Raw genomic sequence first — 21725 nt, forward strand, 5'->3', positions numbered from 1 at the left:
TTCCTGTGTTGTACTCCCTTATTCGAATGCAAGCTGCTTGAAGGCAGGAACTATCTCCCTTTTGCTTGTATTTACATCCCCGGCACTTAGCACAGTGCCTAGCGTATAGTAGATGCTCAGTAAATGCTTGTTTCCTTCCTTCCATTTTTTTATCCTTCTTTCCTTTAAGACCTGGTCCCATAGAAGGGAAAGACTTTACTGGAAAAAAAAATCTTTGTTGCAAGTTTCTCTGATAAGGGTCTTATTCCAAGATATTTAAAGAACTGATACAAATTTATATGATTAAAATTGAAATAACTATTTCTCTCATATTAACAACCAACTATTGAATTAGGACTGAGGTTTTTCCCCTAGTCTACTTCCTCATTCAGAAATCAGCCCCTGTAGGTTATTCAGGTAGCCTTTAAAATGCAGGGCTGATAATGAGAGAGAAAACTCAGATCTGTTCAAAAGGTAAAGAAATTTTAGTTTAGGTGAATTGATGGATTCCAGCCCATTGTGTTTTAATCAGACAGGTGGGGGGGTGGGGGTGGGAAGTAGATTCTCCCTTTTGTTTAAATTACCCTAGATAAAGTAATAAGAGTATAGATAAGTATCTTTGACCAAGACTGAGTAATCCTCATTGGAACAAGCCCAGCTCTCATTACAACATTCATTCCTTCATTACTTATTAACCAGAGTTGATTGCCAGCCTCAGGAAGACTGACTCTTCCAAGGGCACATAAGCATTGAGTGAGTTCCATGAGGGGTCTTTGGCATTTGAGAGTGCCACTGATGCTTTTATTAATTAATGTCTCTTGAATTTTTTGTATCACAAGATAGAGATATGGTGAAAGGATACAAATAGGCAGGGTTTTTTTGGTACTTAATAGTATTTTATTTTTTTCCAATAACAAGTAACAATAGTTTTCAACATTCATTTTTTTTAAATTGAGTTCCAAATTTTTTCCCCTTCCTTTCTTCCCTCCCCAAGACAGCAAGCAATCTTATATAGGTTATACATACACAATCATGTTAAATATATTTCCACATTAGCCATGTTGTGAAAGAAGAATCAGAACAAAAGGGGAAAACCATGAGAAAGAAAAAAGTGAAAATCGTCTGCTTCAATCTGCATTCAGACTTCATAGTTCTTTCTCTGGATGTGGATAGCATTTTCCATCATGATTCTTTTGCATTTGTCTTGGATCACTGTACTGCTGAGAAGAGCTAAGTCTATCAAAGTTGATCATTGTACAATGTTGCTCTTACTGTGTACAATATTCTCATGGTTCTGCTCACTTCACTCAGCATCAGTTCAACCTTTCCAGGTTTTTCCAGAATCTGTCGGCTTGTCGTTTCTTACAGAACAATAGTATTCCATTACATTCATATACCACAATTTATTCAGTCATTTCCCAATTGATGGGCATCACCTCAATTTCCAATTCTGTGCCACCACAAAAAGAGCTGCTATAAATTTTTTTGTACACATGGGTCCTTTTCTTATTTTTATGATCTCTTCGGGATACAGACCTAGCACCGATATTGCTGGATCAAAAGGTATGAAGTTTTATTGCCCTTTGGGCGTAGATATAAATTGTTCTCCAGAATGGCTGGATCCGTTTACAACTCCAAACAATGCATTGGTGTTCCAACTTTCCCATATCTTATCCAACATTTATCATTTTTCTTTCCTGTCATATTAGCATGGTACCTCAGAGTTGTTTTAATTTGCATTTCTCTAGTCAACAGTGATTGAGAGCATTTTTTCACATGACTATAGATAATTTTAATTTCTTCATCTGAAAAATGCTGAACAAGCAGTTTTCAAAGAAATCCAAACTATCAACAACCATATTTTTCAAAATGCTCTAAATCATTAATAATCATATAAATGCAAATTAAAGCATATCTTAGGTTCTCCCTTAAACCCATCATTTGGCAAAGATGACAAAGAAAGAAAATGAAAAATATTGGGGGGGGCGAGGGGGAAAGGGGAGGGAAGAGCCATATTAATGTACTGTTGGTGGAACTGTGAATTGGTACAGCCATTCTGAAAAGTAATTTGGAATTATGCCCAAAAGGTCACTAAACTATATATACTCTTTAACCTAGTAATACTACTTTAAGGCATACAACCCAAAGGGATCAAAAAAAAAAAAAAAAGGAAAAGGAGCTATATGTACAAAAATATTTATTGCAGTTCTTTTCATGGTAGCAAAAAAACTGGAAATGGCTTATGAATGTAATTGAATATTATTGGCCCTATAAGAAATGGACAGTTTCACAGGAAACTGGGAATATATGAATTGATACACTGAAGACATAACTATAAAAAAATTTATAAATGACAACATTACAACCATGTCAAAAGACTTGAGAACTTGAGCAATGCAATGACCATCCACAATGCCAGAAGGATGTTGAAACATGCTACTACCCACTTCTTGCAAGAGGTTATGGACTTAAAATGTAGAATGAGACAGTTTTGGACATGACCAACATGAAAATGTTTTATTTGACAATGCATAATTGTTATGAGGATTTTCCTTTTAATTGTTCAATTTGGGAAGGTGGGAATGAAGAGAGAAAAATGCTTGTTAATTGGGGGGGAGGGGGAACAAAAACTGTAGGGAGTTTTTAAAAAATACTAACCCCAAACTAAAGACCTCCGAGATTCTTCCCAACTATGTGATTCTATGACATTGATTTACTTGTTGAGAATCCATGATCTAGACACAGAACAAAGTGGGAATCAAGATCTCTTCATATATAACATAGGAATAATAACACCCCACAGGGTTGTTGTGAGGATCAAATAAAATACGTAAAATGCTTTGCAACCCTTAAAAGCACTATAAATCTATTATAATGAGTAATAATTTTTAAAAAGAGCTAGTCCAGGGGCAGCTAGGTGAGGCAGTGGACAGAGCCATGAAGTCAAAGGACCTGAGTTCAAATTTGACCTCAGACATTTAATAGCTATGTGACCTAGACAAGTCACATAATCCCAATTGCTTCTCCCAACCCCCAAAACAAAACAAAAACAAAAACACAACTGGTCTATAGATTGGTGGCCCCAAAGTATAATGACCTTGAAATTAATTGCCTATAGAGTTTTAACAAAGTAAACCTTAATAGAGCAACTGCGGTGCTACCTAATTAGCAACACTTAGACGAGAGTGTTGATCTTTTGGCTGCCAAAGATTTTTTCAGTTCTTTCCCCAGATGGTTTTGTGAATCCTTTACATATGGTTGAATTCAGAGAGCCATGATTTCTAAGGCCTCCTCTGAAAGACACTGTGAAATTAATGTAATCTCAACTACATGTTTCATAATAAAAATCCAACTCAGTCACCCAATTAACCACTTAGAGCTAACACCAATAAAAGCATCTGACCATAATTTAAATAGTCATGGTAGGGATAGGGTGGAGTACTGACATGTATTTTGTTTTTTGCTGAAGAATATCAGACTAAATGAAAAGAGACAAACTGTAATCCATTTAATTAAATGCAACATTTATTAAGTACTTATCATGTGAAATATTTTACATGATTGCATATGTATAACCTATATTAGCTTGCTTACCATCTTAGGGAGGGGAGAGAGGAGTGAGGGATAGAATTTGGAACTCAAAACTTTAAATTGTTTTTACCTATAGTTAGGGACAAAAAAATAAAATATTATTAAAGTGTTAAAATAAAAAAAGAACTTATATATAGAGCACTATGGCAGTAGGAAGCACAAAGTTTATATAAAACAATCTCTGACCTCATGGAGTTTACTGGGAGAAGACAGTCTAACTGACTTCTTGATAGCAACAGACAGAGTGCTGGACCTGGAGTGAACCTCAGACACTGACTAGCTGTGTGACTATGGGCATTTAACCCATCTGCCTCAGGTTCCTCATCTACAATATGGGGATAACACCGCCTCCCCACCAGGGTTGTTATGAGGATTAAACAAGATAATATTGGTAAAGCGTTTTGCGTTACATAAATGTTAGCTATTATTATTATCATCAGTCAATAAGAATTTTTAAAGCACTTACTATTGCCAGGCACTGTGCTACAAGCTGGAGATACAAAGAAAGGCAAAAACAGTCCCTTTTCTTATTCTACTGGGGTATGTTGTTGTTCAGTTGTTTCAGTCATGTCCAACTCTTTGTAAAACCATTTGGGGTTTTCTTGGCAAAGTTATTGCAGTGGTTTGCCATTTTCTATTCCAGCTTATTTTACAGATGAGGAAACTGAGGGAAACAGGGTTAAACGACTTTTCCAGGGTCACACAGCAAGTAAGTGTCTGAGGCCAGATTTAAACTCAGGTCTTTCGGACTCCAGGCCCCAGCACTCTATTTACTGCACCACTTAAGAGTGAAAAGCACACTGGTTCTGCAGTCAGAGGATCTGGGCTCAAATCCACCTTTAACACTGCTGGTAGGACAGGCAAGTCTCAAGCTCCCTGGCCTCAAACTTCCTAATCTGTAAAATGAAGTGGGACTAGATGGTCCCTAAAGTACCTCCCAACTCACTGTGACTCAAACACATGGCTATAATACCTAATAATGAGTACTTAGGTACAGATTGCCACAAGAGATGCTAGAGATAAGACTGTTACCCACAAAGGATCTGGGAAGGCTTCATAGGAGAAGTAGGGCTGCCTCTATTGAGTTTGTTTGAACTAGTTGGAATCAGGACTGTGGATAGCAGCCATCTGCTTATTAATGGCAAATATCATTTCTCAACCATTGAAAAGAGGCCAGATTCTAGACACCAGTGACAGCCTACTACAAACAAAACTACATTCCTGAACACCCTATCTGAAGCCATTTACATTTCCTCTAGTCTTACTAATTAGCTTTCCTCCCAGCAAATGCAGACATTTAAAAAAAAAAATGCCTTCAATTGAACAATTAGGGACCTGCAAATGAATTCCTAAAAAGATTATGGCTGAAGTCCAAATTGTGAAAGACAAAAGTACAGCCTTCAGTCTTTCTCCTCCTCTCCCTCTGTTCCAAGCACCTCTTCTGAATTCCCTTTCCACAAGACTTTGTTCTCAATTTGATGCCCACTAGTTCCCAGGAAGGTGTTAGCTAACTCTCCCACTATAGGGATGACAGGGCTCCCCAGCCCTGTAGCTTCTGAGTGTCAGTTTCCTCTTCTGTAAAAAATAAAAATGAGAGGAATGCTGTACTGGCCAGGAGTTGTTGTGCAGGAGAGTGATCTGTAAAGCTCACAGCACTACATGGATGATTGTTATTATTTTGTCTAGATCTGGGATTCTACCACGGAGTTCCTAGTGAGCAAAATCTCCTTAGATGCAGATAAGCAACTGTTCTATAACTTAATCTTAGAGTCACCAAGGCAATGAGAGTGACCTGCCCTGTTTCACAAGGCCAGTGGCTGGATGTGAATCTAGGCTGTCCTAACTGAGGGGGGCCTTCTATCCACTACACTGCCCTCTCATAATTATTGTTTACATTTTAATAAAGGTCTACAGAAGGCCAAAAGCTATCAAGTTCATCCAAGTAATTAATTTTTAATGGTAGAACATCAAACAGGTGGTGGAGATGGTCAATACCTATCAACCAATCTATAAAGACCTATTCATAAGCGAGCACTATTTCAAAACAGTTTAAAATTCTACAGCATCAACGCCAGTCTTGTTGTTCACCTTCTCTGCTCTGTTCTCTGTCCCTCTCCTCCCACATTCATACAATTTATAACGCTGAGCACAATGACCATGTACTTAGTATGACTTTTGGCTTTCTTTCACATTTTCATCTCCTTTGGTCCATACCCTGGTACCAGCCTTCAGACCCAGACAACACTGATATACTATGAGGAAACAAACAACAAAAAAAAAATCACATGGGGTGTTGAAATGACTTACTCGAAGTCACTCAGTAAGTCAGTTTTGGAACCAAAAATAAAATTCTTTTATCCTCAAAGTCTAAGCTGAGAAGGAAGGAAAACAATTAAAACAATAGAGAAATGCAGTTACAATAATTGGTATCTTTTGCACATCTGAACTTCCTCTCAAATAGCTTAAAGCATGTAAAAGATGACTCAGCCTCACAATACCCAGCAGGGTATTATTCTGGCTTGGAAGAAGGGAAACACAGTAAAATTAGATGATTTGCTTATTAATATATTCCCCGCTCTGAGTCAGAGAAGATGAGAAGATCTAACATTTCTAGTGCTATGCTATGTAGTCAACTTAATCTCTGCAAACAGTTGAACAAGAAAAAAGTAGTTTCCTTAGTCACATTCAGGCAGAATAGTTGGGTAAACATGACAATCAAGCAAAACTTCAACAGATACAAGTCAAAGAACCTAAAGCAGAAACCTCTATGCATACTAAAGGTTGGCTTCTACTTCTTTAACTAATTAAAGGGCAAGGAGTATGAAGGGTAGGGTCACTGACTTATTTACCCATGAAAGCCGATTATCCAAAACCTGTTGTTCAGAAATGGTTTCATTTTTAACATTTAGCCAAACTCAATCTTTTTTTCATCTTTGTTCTAGGTTCAAATAATGGGAGAGAAAATTAACTTAGATTCTATATGACTCAAAAGCAGACAGCAATACTGGCTCTTTTATACTCTTTAATTAAAAATACAATTTAATTTAATTCACGGATTTAACTAGATATATTCTTACACGTTTCATGGCTTATTAAATGATTGGATTAATCACATTATCCAGTTTTCCGATAAGATTTATGTTACGCTATTATTATTATTAACACATTTACATTTTCCTCTCACTGTCACTACAGACGAAATACATCGATGTGTGAATTCCACTTGTCTTTTACCACTACACATTATTGCCTTTAATTTAGAGAGACAGAATGAAAACAAATGTATCCATTTCTCATTGCTATTTACTCATGCTATCCTTCCGGTGGTCTGTTAAGGAAATGGCCAAGATGAAGATGAGGAAAGCCAGAGTCCCATCACCAAGAAAGTTCACAACAATGGTAGCAGCAGTACCAGAGCTAGGGACTAAGCAACCCATGTCTTCATGTCATCTAGACCAACCACATAGACTAGAGGAAAAATAGAAAGGCCAACTCAAAAAGCTCTTTTGCTTAAAAAGTATAGTTGTTAGAGGGGGGAAAAAGTAGACTTTAGAAAAATATGTGGGATGAATCTACAAAGAGAAATAATAATGGAGCAGCAAAGATCCAGCCTCTTAGGTGATATTCAATACATTTTTCCAAAGAGGTTCAAAACATCAAGTATTTTGCAAGAAATCTGATAGAAAACTGTACAATAGACTTAAAAAATATACACATCTGAAATATATTCACAGTATTACATCAAACCCACACAGAAGACCCCAATGATCACTGGGAAATCTACCACAGTCCAGTTTTTCTAACCCTATTAAGTCCAAACTGCGTGGAACAATGTGACAACCATCTGCTGCAGGTCTAAAAAATATTCTATCAAACCGTAGTTTACAGGTGGCCTCTATTGCCAAATTAGAGTTGGCTTGTGTATCCCAAGTATAACGGCAGTGCTCAGGTTTGCCCAAAAACTCCCAAACATCCAAAATTTTTTCTGGCAAGCCACCCGATTTAGAAACCTAAAAAAGAAGGGGAAATCTTTCATCAAATTTTTTTTGGCAGTCTAAAAAAATCTACTTACTTTGCTTAGATGCAATAGTAAATATTAAAACAGTTAAAACCATTTGTTTACAAAATACTTAGATAACTCAATATAAAATAAGTGCTACACAGTCACAGGAAAAAGCACAAATATTGTGAGTTAGGCTGAAAAAGGAGTAAATAACTTGTTGTTCTGTGAAACTTTCCTCCATTTCTCTTTTTTATAAGGCAGGGGTTCTTTGTTGTCTTTAATTTTTTTATTTTTATTTTTAGAGACTAGGTCTCCCTAACTCAGGATAAAAATCCAGTAGTCACATGGGAGCCTAACCCCAATTCTGATCAGCGTGAAAGCTTTGACTTACTTCACTTCTGACCTGGGGCTCATCATACTGGTGCTGGCTTTGGTTCAGACACCCAATTAGCTTAGCAGACTCCAGGTGAGAACTCCCACCAGCCACAGCCTGCCCTAATAGCAGGGATTACAGGATCACCGAGGATTCTTGATTTGGAGTCCATGAACATGCTTTTGAAAAATTTTTGATAATTGTACTTCAAAATAATAGGTTTCCTTTGTAATCCAAATTATTTTGTTTTATGGTCTGAATCTTCAACCCTGACTTAAAAAAGTTCAACAAGTGATGCCCTGTATACGTTTCAAGCATGCTCCAGTTACATTTTTCCTCCCTCAAGATTCCTGAAGTTTTTCTAAGACTTCCTGTAATTCATTCTTAAGGATTTTAAAAGCAATTAATTGGCATGTATTACATACCTATTATATGTCAGGTACTATGCTAGACACCCGGAACACAAAGAATCAAAAAATCCTTGCCTTCCATTCTACCAGAGAAGACAATACATATGCTTCTAAGTCCAAAATAAATCCAAGGCGATCTGAGAAGTCAAACATTAGAAGCTGACAGTATCAGGAAAAACTTCACATGAGATGTAGCACTTAAGCTGAGCTTTAAAGGAAACTAGGAAGAGTGCCACAATTTATCGGAGCATCAATACAGAGGACTGACTGCTCTAATGAAAACCTACATTTAGACAGAGTTCACACACTTTGTTTACAATGCACTTTCCTCAGGACTGCCCTGATTAATCAGTATTCCTATTTTATAGATAAGAAAACAAGTTTAAAGAGGTCAGATGACCTGTACAACTCTAGTCTAGCTGGGACTCTAAGTCCAGCACACATGCCACCACACTACACCATGCTATATTATATCCAAGGAGTACCAGGAGTCCCAGAAAAAGTCTGGTCTTAAACAGTCTTAGATATGTGAGCTAAGGTTACTGGGATTGGAGAAGAAAATTATTTGTTTTATTTGGAGAGGCAGCTGAGCACAAAATGAGATGTTTAATTTACCTAGAATATTTTTTTGTGGTGGAGCAGAAGTGAATAAATACCGACATTTCGGTTCAATTTCACTCTGATATGAACTACGGAGCAGGAAGTAAAAAGGAAAGCCAAGACTAACCCTATAAAATTTATGGGGTCTCCATCCTGTACCAAGCATGGCACAAAATATACAAAAGGTGCAAAAAATGGAAACAAAAGACACAGTCCTATTCTCTAGGGAGTTTACATTTTTAGAACAGGTCTTCCTGTTGCAGATACTTCTCACTTACACAGTGCCTACTTGAATGCTTCTCAGGCAACTCTTAATGGATTAGCCATAATACTGGGAAAGCCTGAGAGAAAGAGCAGCAGTTTCAATTTTAAGCCCTATTAGCTAGAACTCCCCACCCCTCCCACCTGACATATTTCTAATTGAACATAAAACCTTCACTGCATACAGTAAACTCAAGGGTCTGAGTCCCCAGACTAGCTTTGAGGCCATGACCAGCTTAACCATACCTATCCCAACCTTCTCTCTCTTACTTCCACCACAGCAATTTGGCTTCAACTAGGGCAGGTTTTTCATTCTTTCCCAAATATATCCTGCTGGGCACTACCTATAGTTCTAGGCTTACACAGCTCCCTGGAAGCTAAGGTAGCACAGCAGATAAAGCACTGGGCCTGAAGTCAAGATATGAGTTCAAATCCAGCCTCAGGCACTTACTGAGTGATCCTAGAGCAAGTAAGCGAGTCACAAGAACCTGTCTGCCTCAGTTTCCTCAACTATAAAGTGGGGATAATAATAATAGCATCTATATCACAAGGTGTGAGGATCAAATGAGATAATATTTGTAAGGTATTTAACATAGTGCCTGACACATAGTAGGCACTTAATAAATACTTGTTTCCTTCCTTCCCCTCTCATATGGAATGTCCTTTCCCACCTCCTTATTCTCTGCTTATCCAGATCTTACCCACCCTTTTAAGGCCCAGATCAAGCACCAACACCTCAAATCACGGGACCATGGATTGAAAGCTAGAAGGGACCTTAGTGTCCCAGAATTTAAGTGGTCAAACATCTACCATGGGTCTGAGGAAGGCCTGGCAGCCAGGTCTTTCTCACATCATGTTTAACATTCGGTCCACTGGGACACACTGACACTCCAAGATTTCCTTGATTACCCAACTCCACACTGAGTGTTCCTGCTCTGAATTCCTACAGCGGGCACTGTCTGTGTGACTTCTTTGGGTACTTAGGCATAAACCCTCAGATCATTACCTAATTCCTGTTTTGTTTCTCTAACAAGATTATAAGGTCTTTATGGCCAATGACCATGTCTTACACTTTCTCATATACCCATTCTACCTAAAAGAATACTTGACACATAGCAGACAACTCAGTAAATAACTACAGAATTAGGCTGATATACATAATAGTTTGTGCATATAACAGATTGATTAAAGACCTGGGCTTAACAGACTGGGTCACATTATCAATTATTGTTGCAGAAGCAACAAGCGTCCTCTCTAGTAGAAGGTAAGCTCTTTCAGCCTCTGGTTTGTAGGTATATCCCCAGTGCTTACCCTGGCCCACAGGTGAGGCTTAATAAATACTTGCTGATTGAATCACATAAGAAAAGTTTCCTTGGGGCAGCTAGGCGGCACAGTGAGTACAGCACTGGCCCTGGAGTCAGGAGGACCTGAGTTCAAATCCAGTCTCAGACACCTGACACAGGTACTAGCTGTGTAACCTTGGGCAAGTCACTTAGCCCCAATTGCCCTGCCAAAAAAAACCCAAAAGAACCAACAAACAAACAAAAAGTTTCCTAACAACTAGAGCTACTTCAAAGTAGAATGGGCTTTCTTGGGAAGAAGCCCTTCATGTCAAGGCTGGACGACCACTGGCTGCAGAAGAGATTATTTTTCAGCTACAGGCTGAACTAGAAAACCACCAAGGTTCCTCACAACTCTGAAATTCTGTGGTCACTTAAGAGAGAAAAGAAAGACAAAGCAACTAGTTTACCACATGAAACACTGAAATGATACACTGTAACTCACTTCATGGTCCCTTAAATTTGTATCTCCTCCAAATATAACTGTAACTGACTCTGGGAACTCTTGCATTTTCTTTAACACCATTTTTAGCTGATTCATCCGTTCCCGAGCATGGTTTCTGGTGCTCTCGAAGTGTGAGTTCAACAGGCAAAGCTCATTACCACATATAGTCACCTGCAACAGAAAAGTACCCTGAGTTAAGTTGCAGCCTGCCTATTTTAATTTCCAATGCTAAACTTTAATCAGAGAAGGTCTGAGGACACCTCAAAAGTTCACTAAACCATCAAATCAGTATTATTATCAACAAATAAGGAACAGATTGGCACAGGTAAGGAGACATGAAAATATAGGGTATAAAAAAAGGACAGTGATTATAAGAGAATGGAGGGGTGGGGTTAGAAGCCATATCATAAGGGGAAAGAGAGAGTAGCAAGAAAGTGAACAACTTTCTCAAGAAAAGTCTGAATATGAAAAGAAGAGAGATAAGAAATGGAATAGGTAAGTAGCTAGATGAATTCTACCCTTTTATCTTCTGACACCAAACTTGAAAAATTACAAAATCTAGGAACTGGTTATATATTAACACCCCTGACAAGAAGTGAGCTAGCCTCCAATTGGAGAAATCCACTGAGGAAGAGCCTACAATCTCCCAAGGCAATCCATTCCCTTTTTAGACAGAGCTAACTGTTAGTTCTGTTCTCTGGGGCCAAGAAAAAAGCTCTCATGTGGCCAGCCTGTCTTCTCTATGACATACTCAACAATATGTGGCATCACCTCTAAGTCTTTCACCACACTAGATGCCTTCTTCTGTACATGCCTCCAAATATACTGGTATCCTTCCTAAAATGTGGCAGACCTGAACTCCAAGTATGATCTGATCAGGGCAGAGTACAGAAGAACTATCACCCCTCTTATTCTGGCATGATGGCTCTTTTAATGCAGCTCAAGGTAATGTTGATATTTTAGGTTACCATGTCATACTCATAATGAGCGAAGTCACTTGTTGCAACAATTCAGCTAGCAGCTGCTGTGGGGGTGAAAGACCAACACAAGCCCAACAACAAGGATGCTGCCAGCACAGGCTCTTTGATCTGTTTTACTATGGAAAGCAGCGTTAGGGGGTTAACAATCCTACTTTAATCCAACGTATACATATAAACTCACTTAGTTCAGGAGAAAAAGCCAGCACCCTGAACTTCAGAGCAAATACAAACAAATTACAAACATACATTTACAAACAGACCAAATACAATTCATAGTTACCAAGAAGGCATCAACATCTGGGTTCACAAGCTGGAGGGCTCTTAACTACAGCTGCCCAGAGTCTCCACACCAACACTCTTCCAGGAATGAGAGCCTCAAGCAAATAGCTGTTCCCTCTTTTTATACACTCTTTAGCCATCATCTGAGCAACCAGAACTTAGGCTCCTACTATTGGCTCTGGTCCCAGCAACTCCCCTTAAGACCCTGAGGGCTTCACACCCACCTAGGCCTGGGGCTTTGCACCTAGTAAGTCTCAAAGAGACTTAATTAATTTATCATTCTAAAACAGTAAATAAAAGTCCCACCTTAATTGCCAATACAACACCGCTAAAACCATCAGATCTTTTCCCATGAAAAATGGACTCTTACATTGCCCCTGCACCCTCCCCCCTCCCAAAGAACCACATTTTGTATTCATATAGTCAATTCAATAAGCATTTTTTAATTGCTTACTATGTGTGTTGTGTTAAACAATGGAGATACAAAGAAAGGCAGGATGGCGGAGGGGAAAGGATATGATAATGTGAAACAGTAAAAGTTAAAAAAGATTTGATCTAAGTCTTGAAGGAAAGCAGAGAAGCTAGAAAAGGAGGTATCAAAGAGGAGTATTCAAGGCATGGGGGATAACAAGTGTAAATGCATGCACTGTCACATTCAAGGATCAGCCAGTAAGCCAATGTAGACAGAACAGAGAGTAGGGAGAAAAGTATTACGACTGGAAAAGGAAGAAGCAGCAAGACTTTGAAGGGCTTTAAAATGTCAAAGTATTTTACACTGATCCTGGAGGTAAGAGGGAGCCACTGAAGTTTACTGAGCAAAGGGGTGACATGGTCAGATGTCCACTGGAAAATCATTTTGTTAGCTGAGTAGAAGATGGATTGGCTGGGAAGGGACTTCAGGCAAGGAGACCATTTAGAAGACTACTGCATGTGGTGATGAGGGCCTATATAAGGGTGGTGTTTGTATGAGTAGAAAGGGACATATGATGGAGATGTTGTGAAGGTAGAAGAGACAAGATTTGACAAGACTGGGTATGTGGGATGAGAAGAGTCAAGGATGACACCAAAGTTGTGAGCCAGGGTGACCGGGGGAATGGTGGTGCCCTCAGCAACACAGTATCTGGAAAGGGCTTAGGGGAAAGGCTGGTAATATAACATTACACATATTTACATGAGAATTTTTCCCCCCAATGGAAGAAGCGGGAGGGAAAGAAAACCAATTTTTAACAACTGAAAGAAATATTTTTTTTTAAAGAAAGATGTTGCAGTCTATTTTGGACACGCTACTAGGTTTCAGATGGCTAAAAGTTTTCTAATTTGAGATGTCCAAAAGGCAGTTGATAATGCAGGACTGCTGCTTGGGAGAGAAGTTAGGACTGGATATACAGATCTGAGTATTACATGCACAGAGATGAAATTACCAAGTGAGACAGTATAGAAGGAAAAGAGAAAAAGGTTTAGAACTTTAGAGCTTTGGGAGATACTCCCAGTTTGTGGCAGTATCACAGATGGCGATCCAGAAAAAAAGAGATTAACAAGGAGAACCAGGAAAGAGCAATATCATGAAGACTTAAAGAGAGGACAGCTAGGTAGCACAGTGACTAGAGCACCAGGCCTGGAGTTTGGAATACTCGAGTTCAAATCTGGCCTCAGATACTGACTAGATGGGTGACCCTGGGCAAGTCACTTAACCCTTTTTGCCTCAGTTTCTTCATCTGTAAAATGAGCTGGAGGAGGAAATGGCAAACCACTCCATTATCTGTGCCAAGAAAACTCCAAATGGGGTCACAAAGAGTCAGACAGCTGAACAACAACATCCAGGAGAAAAGGATGACTGATAGTATCAAAGACAGCAAAGTGGTCAAGACGGATAATTGTTAAGCAGTTCTTCAGTGGGGTTTTCTTGGCAAAGATAGTAGAAGGGTTTGCCATTTCCTTCTCCAGCTTTATTTTACAGATGAGGAACTGAGGCATACAGGGTTAAAAGTGACCTGCTCAGGGTCACACAACTAGTGTCTAAGGTATGGATTTGAATGCAGGTCTTCCAGGCTCCAGGCCCAGCACTCTATCCACTGAGCCACCTACATGCCCTCTCTAGAAGGATAAAGAATGACTAAAAAGATTGTAAAGTCATTAGATTTGGCAACTAAGATCACTAACTTTAGAAAGAACAGTTTCAGTAGAATAATGAGGTCAGAGGTCATAATACAAATTGTTTAGAAGAGAGTGAGTGGAAGACAGTGGAAACAACAACTACTGACAGATTTCTCAAAGTTTAGCCTAGAAGAGGAGGTAAGATATAGGACAACAGCTAAGAGGGATGGTCGGACCAAGTGAAGGTATTTTAAGGAATGGGGAAACATGGGTGTATTATAGGCAGGACAGAGCCAGTAGATAAGAGAGCTACAGAAAATTAGTAAGAAAGTAGGGATGAGAGTGGAGACAATGTGCTAAAGAAATGGGAGGGGATGGGATCAAGGGTGCATGTGAAAGGATTTCCACGGACAAGAAGGGTCAGTGCTTAGAGAAGAAAAGACTTGGGATGGGGATTCAGTAGCTGGAGCCAACTCAAAAGACACTTCCAGAAAGTCTTCCCCAACGCTCCTATTAATGGCCTTTCCCTCTTGTAACTCACATAGTACATCTTTCTTATATATTTGCATGTACTGCTATATATTACAGTCATTAATATTTGGTCACATGTCCCTAAAGGACTGTAAGTTCCATAAAGACAGGAACCAAGGTTTTTCTAAGTTTTGTGTATTTCCCTAAGTACTTACTGGTAAGTACTTGTAAGCAATGAATTTATCTTACACTGATTAGATTTAATGAACATTGATCATACTGCATCTACAAGGTGCAGGGCACTGTGCAATGAGACGGGTGCTAGGTGAGGTCTAAGTGGGAAAGGTCTTTACTTCCTCAAGAAAATGCCATTTGAATTGACTTCATCTAATGCCTTCAGTGAAGCCACAAAAGCTATACTTGCCAATAAATATTCCCCTCCACTGCCCTCTCCCTCAGATGTTTTCTTCTCCAATTACTGGTTGGTTAATTGAGGGTAATTTGCCATTTAATATTAAGGTGCCAGCTACTTAGAGAACTAGCAACAATTTTTTCAGGAAGCAAACATGGATTTAAATTAAATCCATCTATCTCAGGAGAGATACGCCTTTAAACAAATTGATTTTGACATCTGAGCTCATTCACAAAGTTCATGAACATTGAAAGGAACTTATTTTAAAGAGAAAGGCAAACTTTTATTAAATTATAGGTCTATGAAATTACAAAAATGAGAGTAATTTCTTTAGAAGTTCACTTACATGCACACATAAAAGGTTTCTCATCATCTGGGTAGTCGGAAAAGGTGTAATTTCATGGCTTATTAACTTCACTCTTGACTTCTTCAACATTACTACAGTGAAATAGCCATCTTCATTACCTTAATATGTTTTTTAAAAAAGAAAGTTACATTCCATGAACATGTCATTTAGAGCAGTGTTGTCAAACTGAAATAGAAATGGGAGTGACTAATCCACACAGGGCCACATACTGACTTAGTTTTAAAATATAATGTTATTATGTATATTGGGTATCATATTTCTTGTTTTTTTAATGGTGGAGTGGGTAGAGTAGGGAGAAAATTTGGATCTGAAAATAAAAATTTTAAATTAAAAAAAGTTATCTATGTTGTACTATATTTTAATTTATTTTGTTAAATGTTTCCCAATTACATTTTAATCTCGTTCAGCTGCATTTGGAAGCGTTGGTGTTTGAAACCTCTGATCTAAAGGATTACTAAAAGATAGAATTAAGGGCTAGAACATATTTCAAGAGCACTTCGAGTCCAACCCATCTTCATCTTATGTCCTTTATCATTCATTGTACAAAGAACAGTTATAAACTCACATAAATTCTTTCAAGAAAAGCATTGCCTGTTAGTGCAACTATCATCTACTTTCAAAGATAAATTTAATTCAAAGATGAAGTTGTCTCTAAAGTTAGTATTTTAAAATGACGCCCCAGAAACTAAAGTCATTTACCTAACAAATAATTTGTCATTACTGATCCCATTCTAAGAACCAGATACTATTCACTTTCTTCCCAGCCACTGCATAGCTAACATCAATGATTAAACTATTTCAACTAAGGAAAGAGACAATTTTCCAAACAAAAGAGGGGAAGGAAGATGTTTTTAAAGAGGTAGATATTTTGAAAATCACTCTCTTAACAGGTAAGCTAAATTAGCAGAAAGGTGTTACCTGTAATAATTGTATAAGTGGTTGCTCTTTTCTTTAGGTAGCTGTAGTATGGTGGAATCACTTCTTGAAGAAACACCACATCTGGAGTGTACCTAATTTTTAAAAATGAGTTTGTCATAGGACTAATAACAAATATAATATTTCACTAGGACAAACTCAAGGAAATGATACCAAAACTTATTACTTTATAACTGAGAAAAACACAAGCTGTCATTTTACCAGAATTCCAAAAATGAAGACAATTTTGTTAACAATTTACTATGTTATTTATTGGCTATTGAAGGGTACTCATGGACAGAAATTAAAGCACCAACTACTCATTTTTCTAATACTGGAAAAATAGTGTTATAGCAACACCCCACATGAAAGTTTGGAATCAAAGTTATCTGCAGAGAATCAATCCTGCCTTTTCTTCCATCTAATTTAAATATTTCGACTTAAATAAAATGCAACTTTAAAATTACGGTTCTCTTCCAAATCTTTGATTTTATGTGTCTAGCCTATATCCTCAAAAATGACCCTGCAATTACTTTTGCTGAAATTAAGTTAGGATTAAAAACTCCCCAATAATATATTCAATAAACACATAATCAACATAAGAGGTATTGCCATATTAAATCCAGCTAGAGATGTTAACTTCAAAAATATGCTCAAATGTAATCCTCTTTGAATACAGCATTTCCCATGGGAAATTTTGTATCCCAAGCTATATTTTGATATTGACTTATGACTTGACATTTACTCCTTTGCAAAGATGTTCTTATGAACATTATGTTCTTTCTAGAATTATACTTTGTACTCAAAAATATAGAATTTAATTATTTTGAGTATGGTCTATAAATACAAAAAGTGAGGCATCTTAGTGGAAAGACTATTCTGGGAATCAGGTTTCAGTTCTGGCTCTTCTAATTTAACTCTGTGACCTTAGACATTCATGTACTTAATCTAAGAGGTTTCAGTTTTTATCTCTAAAATGGGGATAATCATACATGCCCTACCTACCTTAGTTATGAGAAAATAGATGTGAAAACACTTTGAAATATTAAGTTGTTAAACAAATGTATAGAATTGCTATAATTAGAAGTAAATAATAATACTTACAAAGCTAAATATTCACACACTCCTTTAGCCCTATCTTGCAAATTGTGTATATCCAATCCATCAATATTCCATGTAATTAAAGAAAATGTACTGTCATCTTCTTTCTGGACACAATTCTCTATACTGACACCAGTACTGGTGACATTAATTGTTGGTTCATTTGTCAGGTCAACACTAGCAAGAATAGAAAGAAAAATAGTTTTATAAATTATGTATAATTTAAGAAATTTAAGAATTATTTTAAAAGCTTTCATTGCCCTCATTTTGCAGAGGAACACAGCAAAGTACAAAAGACTTAAGGCATCTGTCTGAAGACATACAATATGCTCAGATGACTAAAGAAAAATTAAGTCATTCAAACTATGTTCTCTAAATCTGTGGTTCTTTGCCTTTGGTAGTCTGGTGAAGCTATGGAGTTTATTTTAAAAATTCAAAATTGAAGAAATGCTAAATTTCAATTAGAAGTATAAACAGATTTGATTTTTTTCCCCATCCACGTACACAAGACCCCTCAGGGCTCCATGCACCACAGGTTAATGCCTTCTCTATATAGTAGACCATTTATACTAGGTAGACTGTTCTCTGAATATCCTTCAGTAGCATGTTTAAACTCATTAAACTCTTGAGATTTTCATTCTAGCACAAAGTTCCTTTTCTTGTCTAGCAAGATTATCAGCTGTCTTAAATTTTTCTTCATCAAGTCTACTGGAGAAAATGAGATAAGTAGCTCAAGATGTATTATCAAAGGAATGTTTGTGTTAGAAAAAGCAGCAAGGAATAACTTGGCTCCACTAGATTTTTGTCATTTTCACAAATTAACAATATAATTATTGTTGTTCATGGTTTTCAAAGATTAATGTAAGAATGATTCCCTAGCTTTGCTTTTATGTTTGACTTCAAGACTAAAGAGCAATGACCATTCAAGGAACCTGCTGATTAAAAAAGTAATGTAAATAAATACTGAGCAAGTTCCGATCTGACCAGGTGCTCCTCAAATCCTTCAAATGCCATTTTCTCCAAGAACTGCTTTCATCTCCCCAGGCAGCAAATAACCTTTACTTCCTCAGACTCACATACCACTTTGTACCATTCTTATGTCCTGGTCCTGTTTTATTTTACGTTGCAGGTAACTGTGTATCTGTCATATATCTCCTAACTAGACTGAAGTCCTTGGGTACATACGTAGACTTGTTAATCTTTGTGCTTCACACCACCATTGCCTCTCACAAGAAAGTAGACAATGGCAATCTAACAGATGCTTAGCAAATGTTTGTATAATTTTCATTCAAAGATGTCATGTCAACTCTATTTTCAAAGCTTTATTTTTCCAGTTTCCTATGTGTCCCTGAGGGATTAGTGGTTACCAAGTCAAAGGTTTTTATCTTGACTTTATAGGAGACAAAGCCTTGGACTTGGCATCAGGAAAACCTCCATTACAATTCAGCCTCAGACATGATTAGTTGTACATTCCAGGGCAAAGATTTCAGTCCCTGAGTTTTAATTTCTTCCTCTGAGTTTCAGTTTCTTCCTCCGTAAAACGGAAGTGATAATAGCACCTACCTCAAAGAACTGTAGTGAGGATGAAATGAGATAGATCACTTATATATACCACTGTGCAAACTTTAAAGCACTATTTAAAGTGATTGTTATTCCTTCTGAAGTTTTAGAACTTTCCATACATGGCCTCTTACCCTTGAAGAGAATCAATCAACAATCATTTATTAAGCTTTAACAATGTACTAGATAGGTATGCTGAGGGTGAGGGCTAGGAATAAAAAGAAAGGGGGAAAATAAAGCAGAAACAGGTCCTTGCCCTCAAAGAGCTCACATTCTAAAGGAGGAAACACCATGCAAAGAAATTGTACATACAAGATACACACAAATACACACAGTGTAAATGAAAGGATAAGTTCAGGGAGAAGGTACTACTGGGGGTGAGGGAAAGGGTGAACCTTGAAAAGCCCCTTTCAGAAGGTGGGATATGAGCTAAATTTTGAAGGAAGCCAGAAAGTCAGGAGGCAGAGGCAAGGAGGGAGTATTCCAGGCATGAGGGTCAGCAGGTGAAAAGGTACACTGCGGGGAGATGGAATGTTATAAGGAACAGTAAGAGGGCCAGAGGTCACTGAATTTTAAGAGTGTGAGGAGAGAAGTAAAGTCTAAAAAGACTAAAACAATAGGAAGCAGACAACTTGTGAACAGCAGGCAGAAAGAGGTCTGCTTCTGAAGAGCTTTAAAAGCTAGGCAGAGGATTTTCTAGGCAATAGGTTTATTGGGTAAGGAGGTGACATGGTCAGATTTGGGCTTCAGGGAGATCACTTTGGCAGATAAGTGGAATATGGGATTTGGGGAGAAACTTGAGGCAGGGAGACCAATCTGAAGGCTACTGCAACCATTCAGGAGAGAAGGGATGAGGGTTAAACAGGATGTGTGAACCTTGGAAGCCATCTAGTCCAGGGGTGGCTGTATGAGTGGAAAGTAGTCATATACTACAAGAGACTTTGTGAAGGTAGAAATAACAAAACTTGGCAATAGACTGTATATTAAAAGTCAGTTATCAGGTACTGGATCTGGAGGAGCAGACTTGAACATGGGTTCAAATTCCACTTCTTTCACTTACAGATCTGTGTGGCTTCAAGTTGGCCGAGTTTTGTTGTTTTTTTTTTTTTAAACTCTCTAGAGTTCAAGCTCCTCATTTATAAAAATGAGGAGAATAGAGTATACCAGGGCTTTTCTAAACCCTTCCTAGATCAGTAACCCCTTTCAAAGTTCAGGTAAACCTATAAATCCCTCCTCATAATGTTTTGTTGCCTACCTTCATAATTGAAGGAAATGCTAAATTTCTGTTAGTTTAGAAAATATGAATAAATTTTCCCCCCATTCAAGTTTCCTGGACCCCCTGAAATTCATTTGATGAGACTCCTTAGAGTGCCCCACCTTAAAAATCTTTGCATTAGGTTTCCAAAGCTCCTTCTAGATGGAAATTCAGGGCACTTGAAGATGACCTCCCTTTGAAATTAGTTCCAATTCCTCCTGTATACATATACACACATATATAATATGCATATATGCATATACACGCATACATGTGTACTGTTCTGGTCGTTCTGTAGTTTGTGACCCCGTATGGGTGTTCTTTTCAAAGATACTGAAAAATACTTAGCAAAGATATTTCGCTTTAGTGGATTAAATAGGGTTAAATGACTTGCCCAGAGTCACACAGCTAGCGAGTGTCAGGTCGAATTTGAACTCAGGTCTCCAGGCACATACCTCTAACCATTGTACCACCTAGCTGCCTCGTGTGCACAGACACATATACATACATGTATGCATGTGCATACATGCATGCAATGCACATGTACTCATGATCTTGCCTGCATATTGCAAGGGGCAGGGGCTGATCTTCACCGTCCTTTCTTTGCATCTCCAGCCCCTCGCCCAGAACAGGATCTTAGTAAGTGCTCGCAGACTCGGCGAAGAGACGTCAGGCTGGACACAGCCGTGGCCCCTGCCCACCAGCCCCCTCCTCGCTCACTCACCAGACCGCGGCGGGCGGGGGGGTCCTCGGCCCGGCTTCCGGCGCTCCCTCGTCCACGCCTGACTCGAAGTAGGAGTTGAGCGCCCTCTGAAAAGCAAAGGCACAGGGATGGAGGCGGCCGCGCGCAGCCACCCACGGCCGGGGCCCCGGACGCGAGAGCGAGGGCTTACTTCCATCTGCCAGTCGTTCTCCGCCAGATAGCACTGAGCCACGCCGCAGCCGCGGCCTGTAATCGCCGCGAACTCCGCGCACAACCGCTGGCGCTCCTGCACTAAGTGTTCCTCCGACTCCTCAGCCTCCTCCTCCTCCTCCTCCACCTTCGCCTCCTCCCGCGGCTCCCGCAGCTCCCTCGGTGAGTCGTCCAGATCCATGGCACTGGAGACAGCGAGTAACCGCCGGCGCATCCCCTGACTACCAGCGTCCAGACTGAGGCGCCACTTCCTCCGCCGCTGCGTAGCACAAACGCCCGGCTGGGAAACCGCACCTGCTTCCGCCCTCTTCTAACCCCTCCCTCGTGCTCCAGGAGGAGGGAAAAGAGGGCGCGCCCTGCGGGGCTGGCCAGGTCT

General features: G+C 38.8%; 1 protein-coding gene across 1 annotated transcript; it reads right to left on the reverse strand.

The window, feature by feature from the left end:
* Positions 1–3028: 3028 nt before the first annotated feature.
* On the reverse strand, positions 3029–21583 carry TDP2 (tyrosyl-DNA phosphodiesterase 2). The gene is made up of 7 exons (XM_036740813.1): positions 21330–21583; positions 21161–21246; positions 17625–17798; positions 16524–16615; positions 15585–15703; positions 11003–11173; positions 3029–7580 (listed from the first exon to the last, which is right to left on the reverse strand). The coding sequence occupies exons 1-7, from the start codon at positions 21561–21563 to the stop codon at positions 7299–7301; spliced, it is 1158 nt and encodes a 385-aa protein (XP_036596708.1). The 5' UTR covers positions 21564–21583; the 3' UTR covers positions 3029–7298.
* Positions 21584–21725: the final 142 nt, after the last annotated feature.

The sequence above is a fragment of the Trichosurus vulpecula genome, chromosome 1, assembly GCF_011100635.1.
Source record: "Trichosurus vulpecula isolate mTriVul1 chromosome 1, mTriVul1.pri, whole genome shotgun sequence".
Classification (NCBI taxonomy): Eukaryota; Metazoa; Chordata; class Mammalia; order Diprotodontia; family Phalangeridae; genus Trichosurus; species Trichosurus vulpecula.

Bases quoted from the DNA above. Each gene is read 5' to 3' on its own strand.
- TDP2 (XM_036740813.1), bottom strand. From the start codon at position 21,563: ATGCGCCGGCGGTTACTCGCTGTCTCCAGTGCCATGGATCTGGACGAC. The intron at 17,799-21,160 runs GTGAGTGAGCGA...TATTCTTGCTAG, and splicing joins CCCCCGCCCGCCGCGGTCTG to TGTTGACCTGACAAATGAAC. The intron at 11,174-15,584 runs GTAAGTGAACTT...TTTCTGTTGCAG, and splicing joins GAAACCTTTTATGTGTGCAT to GTGACTATATGTGGTAATGA.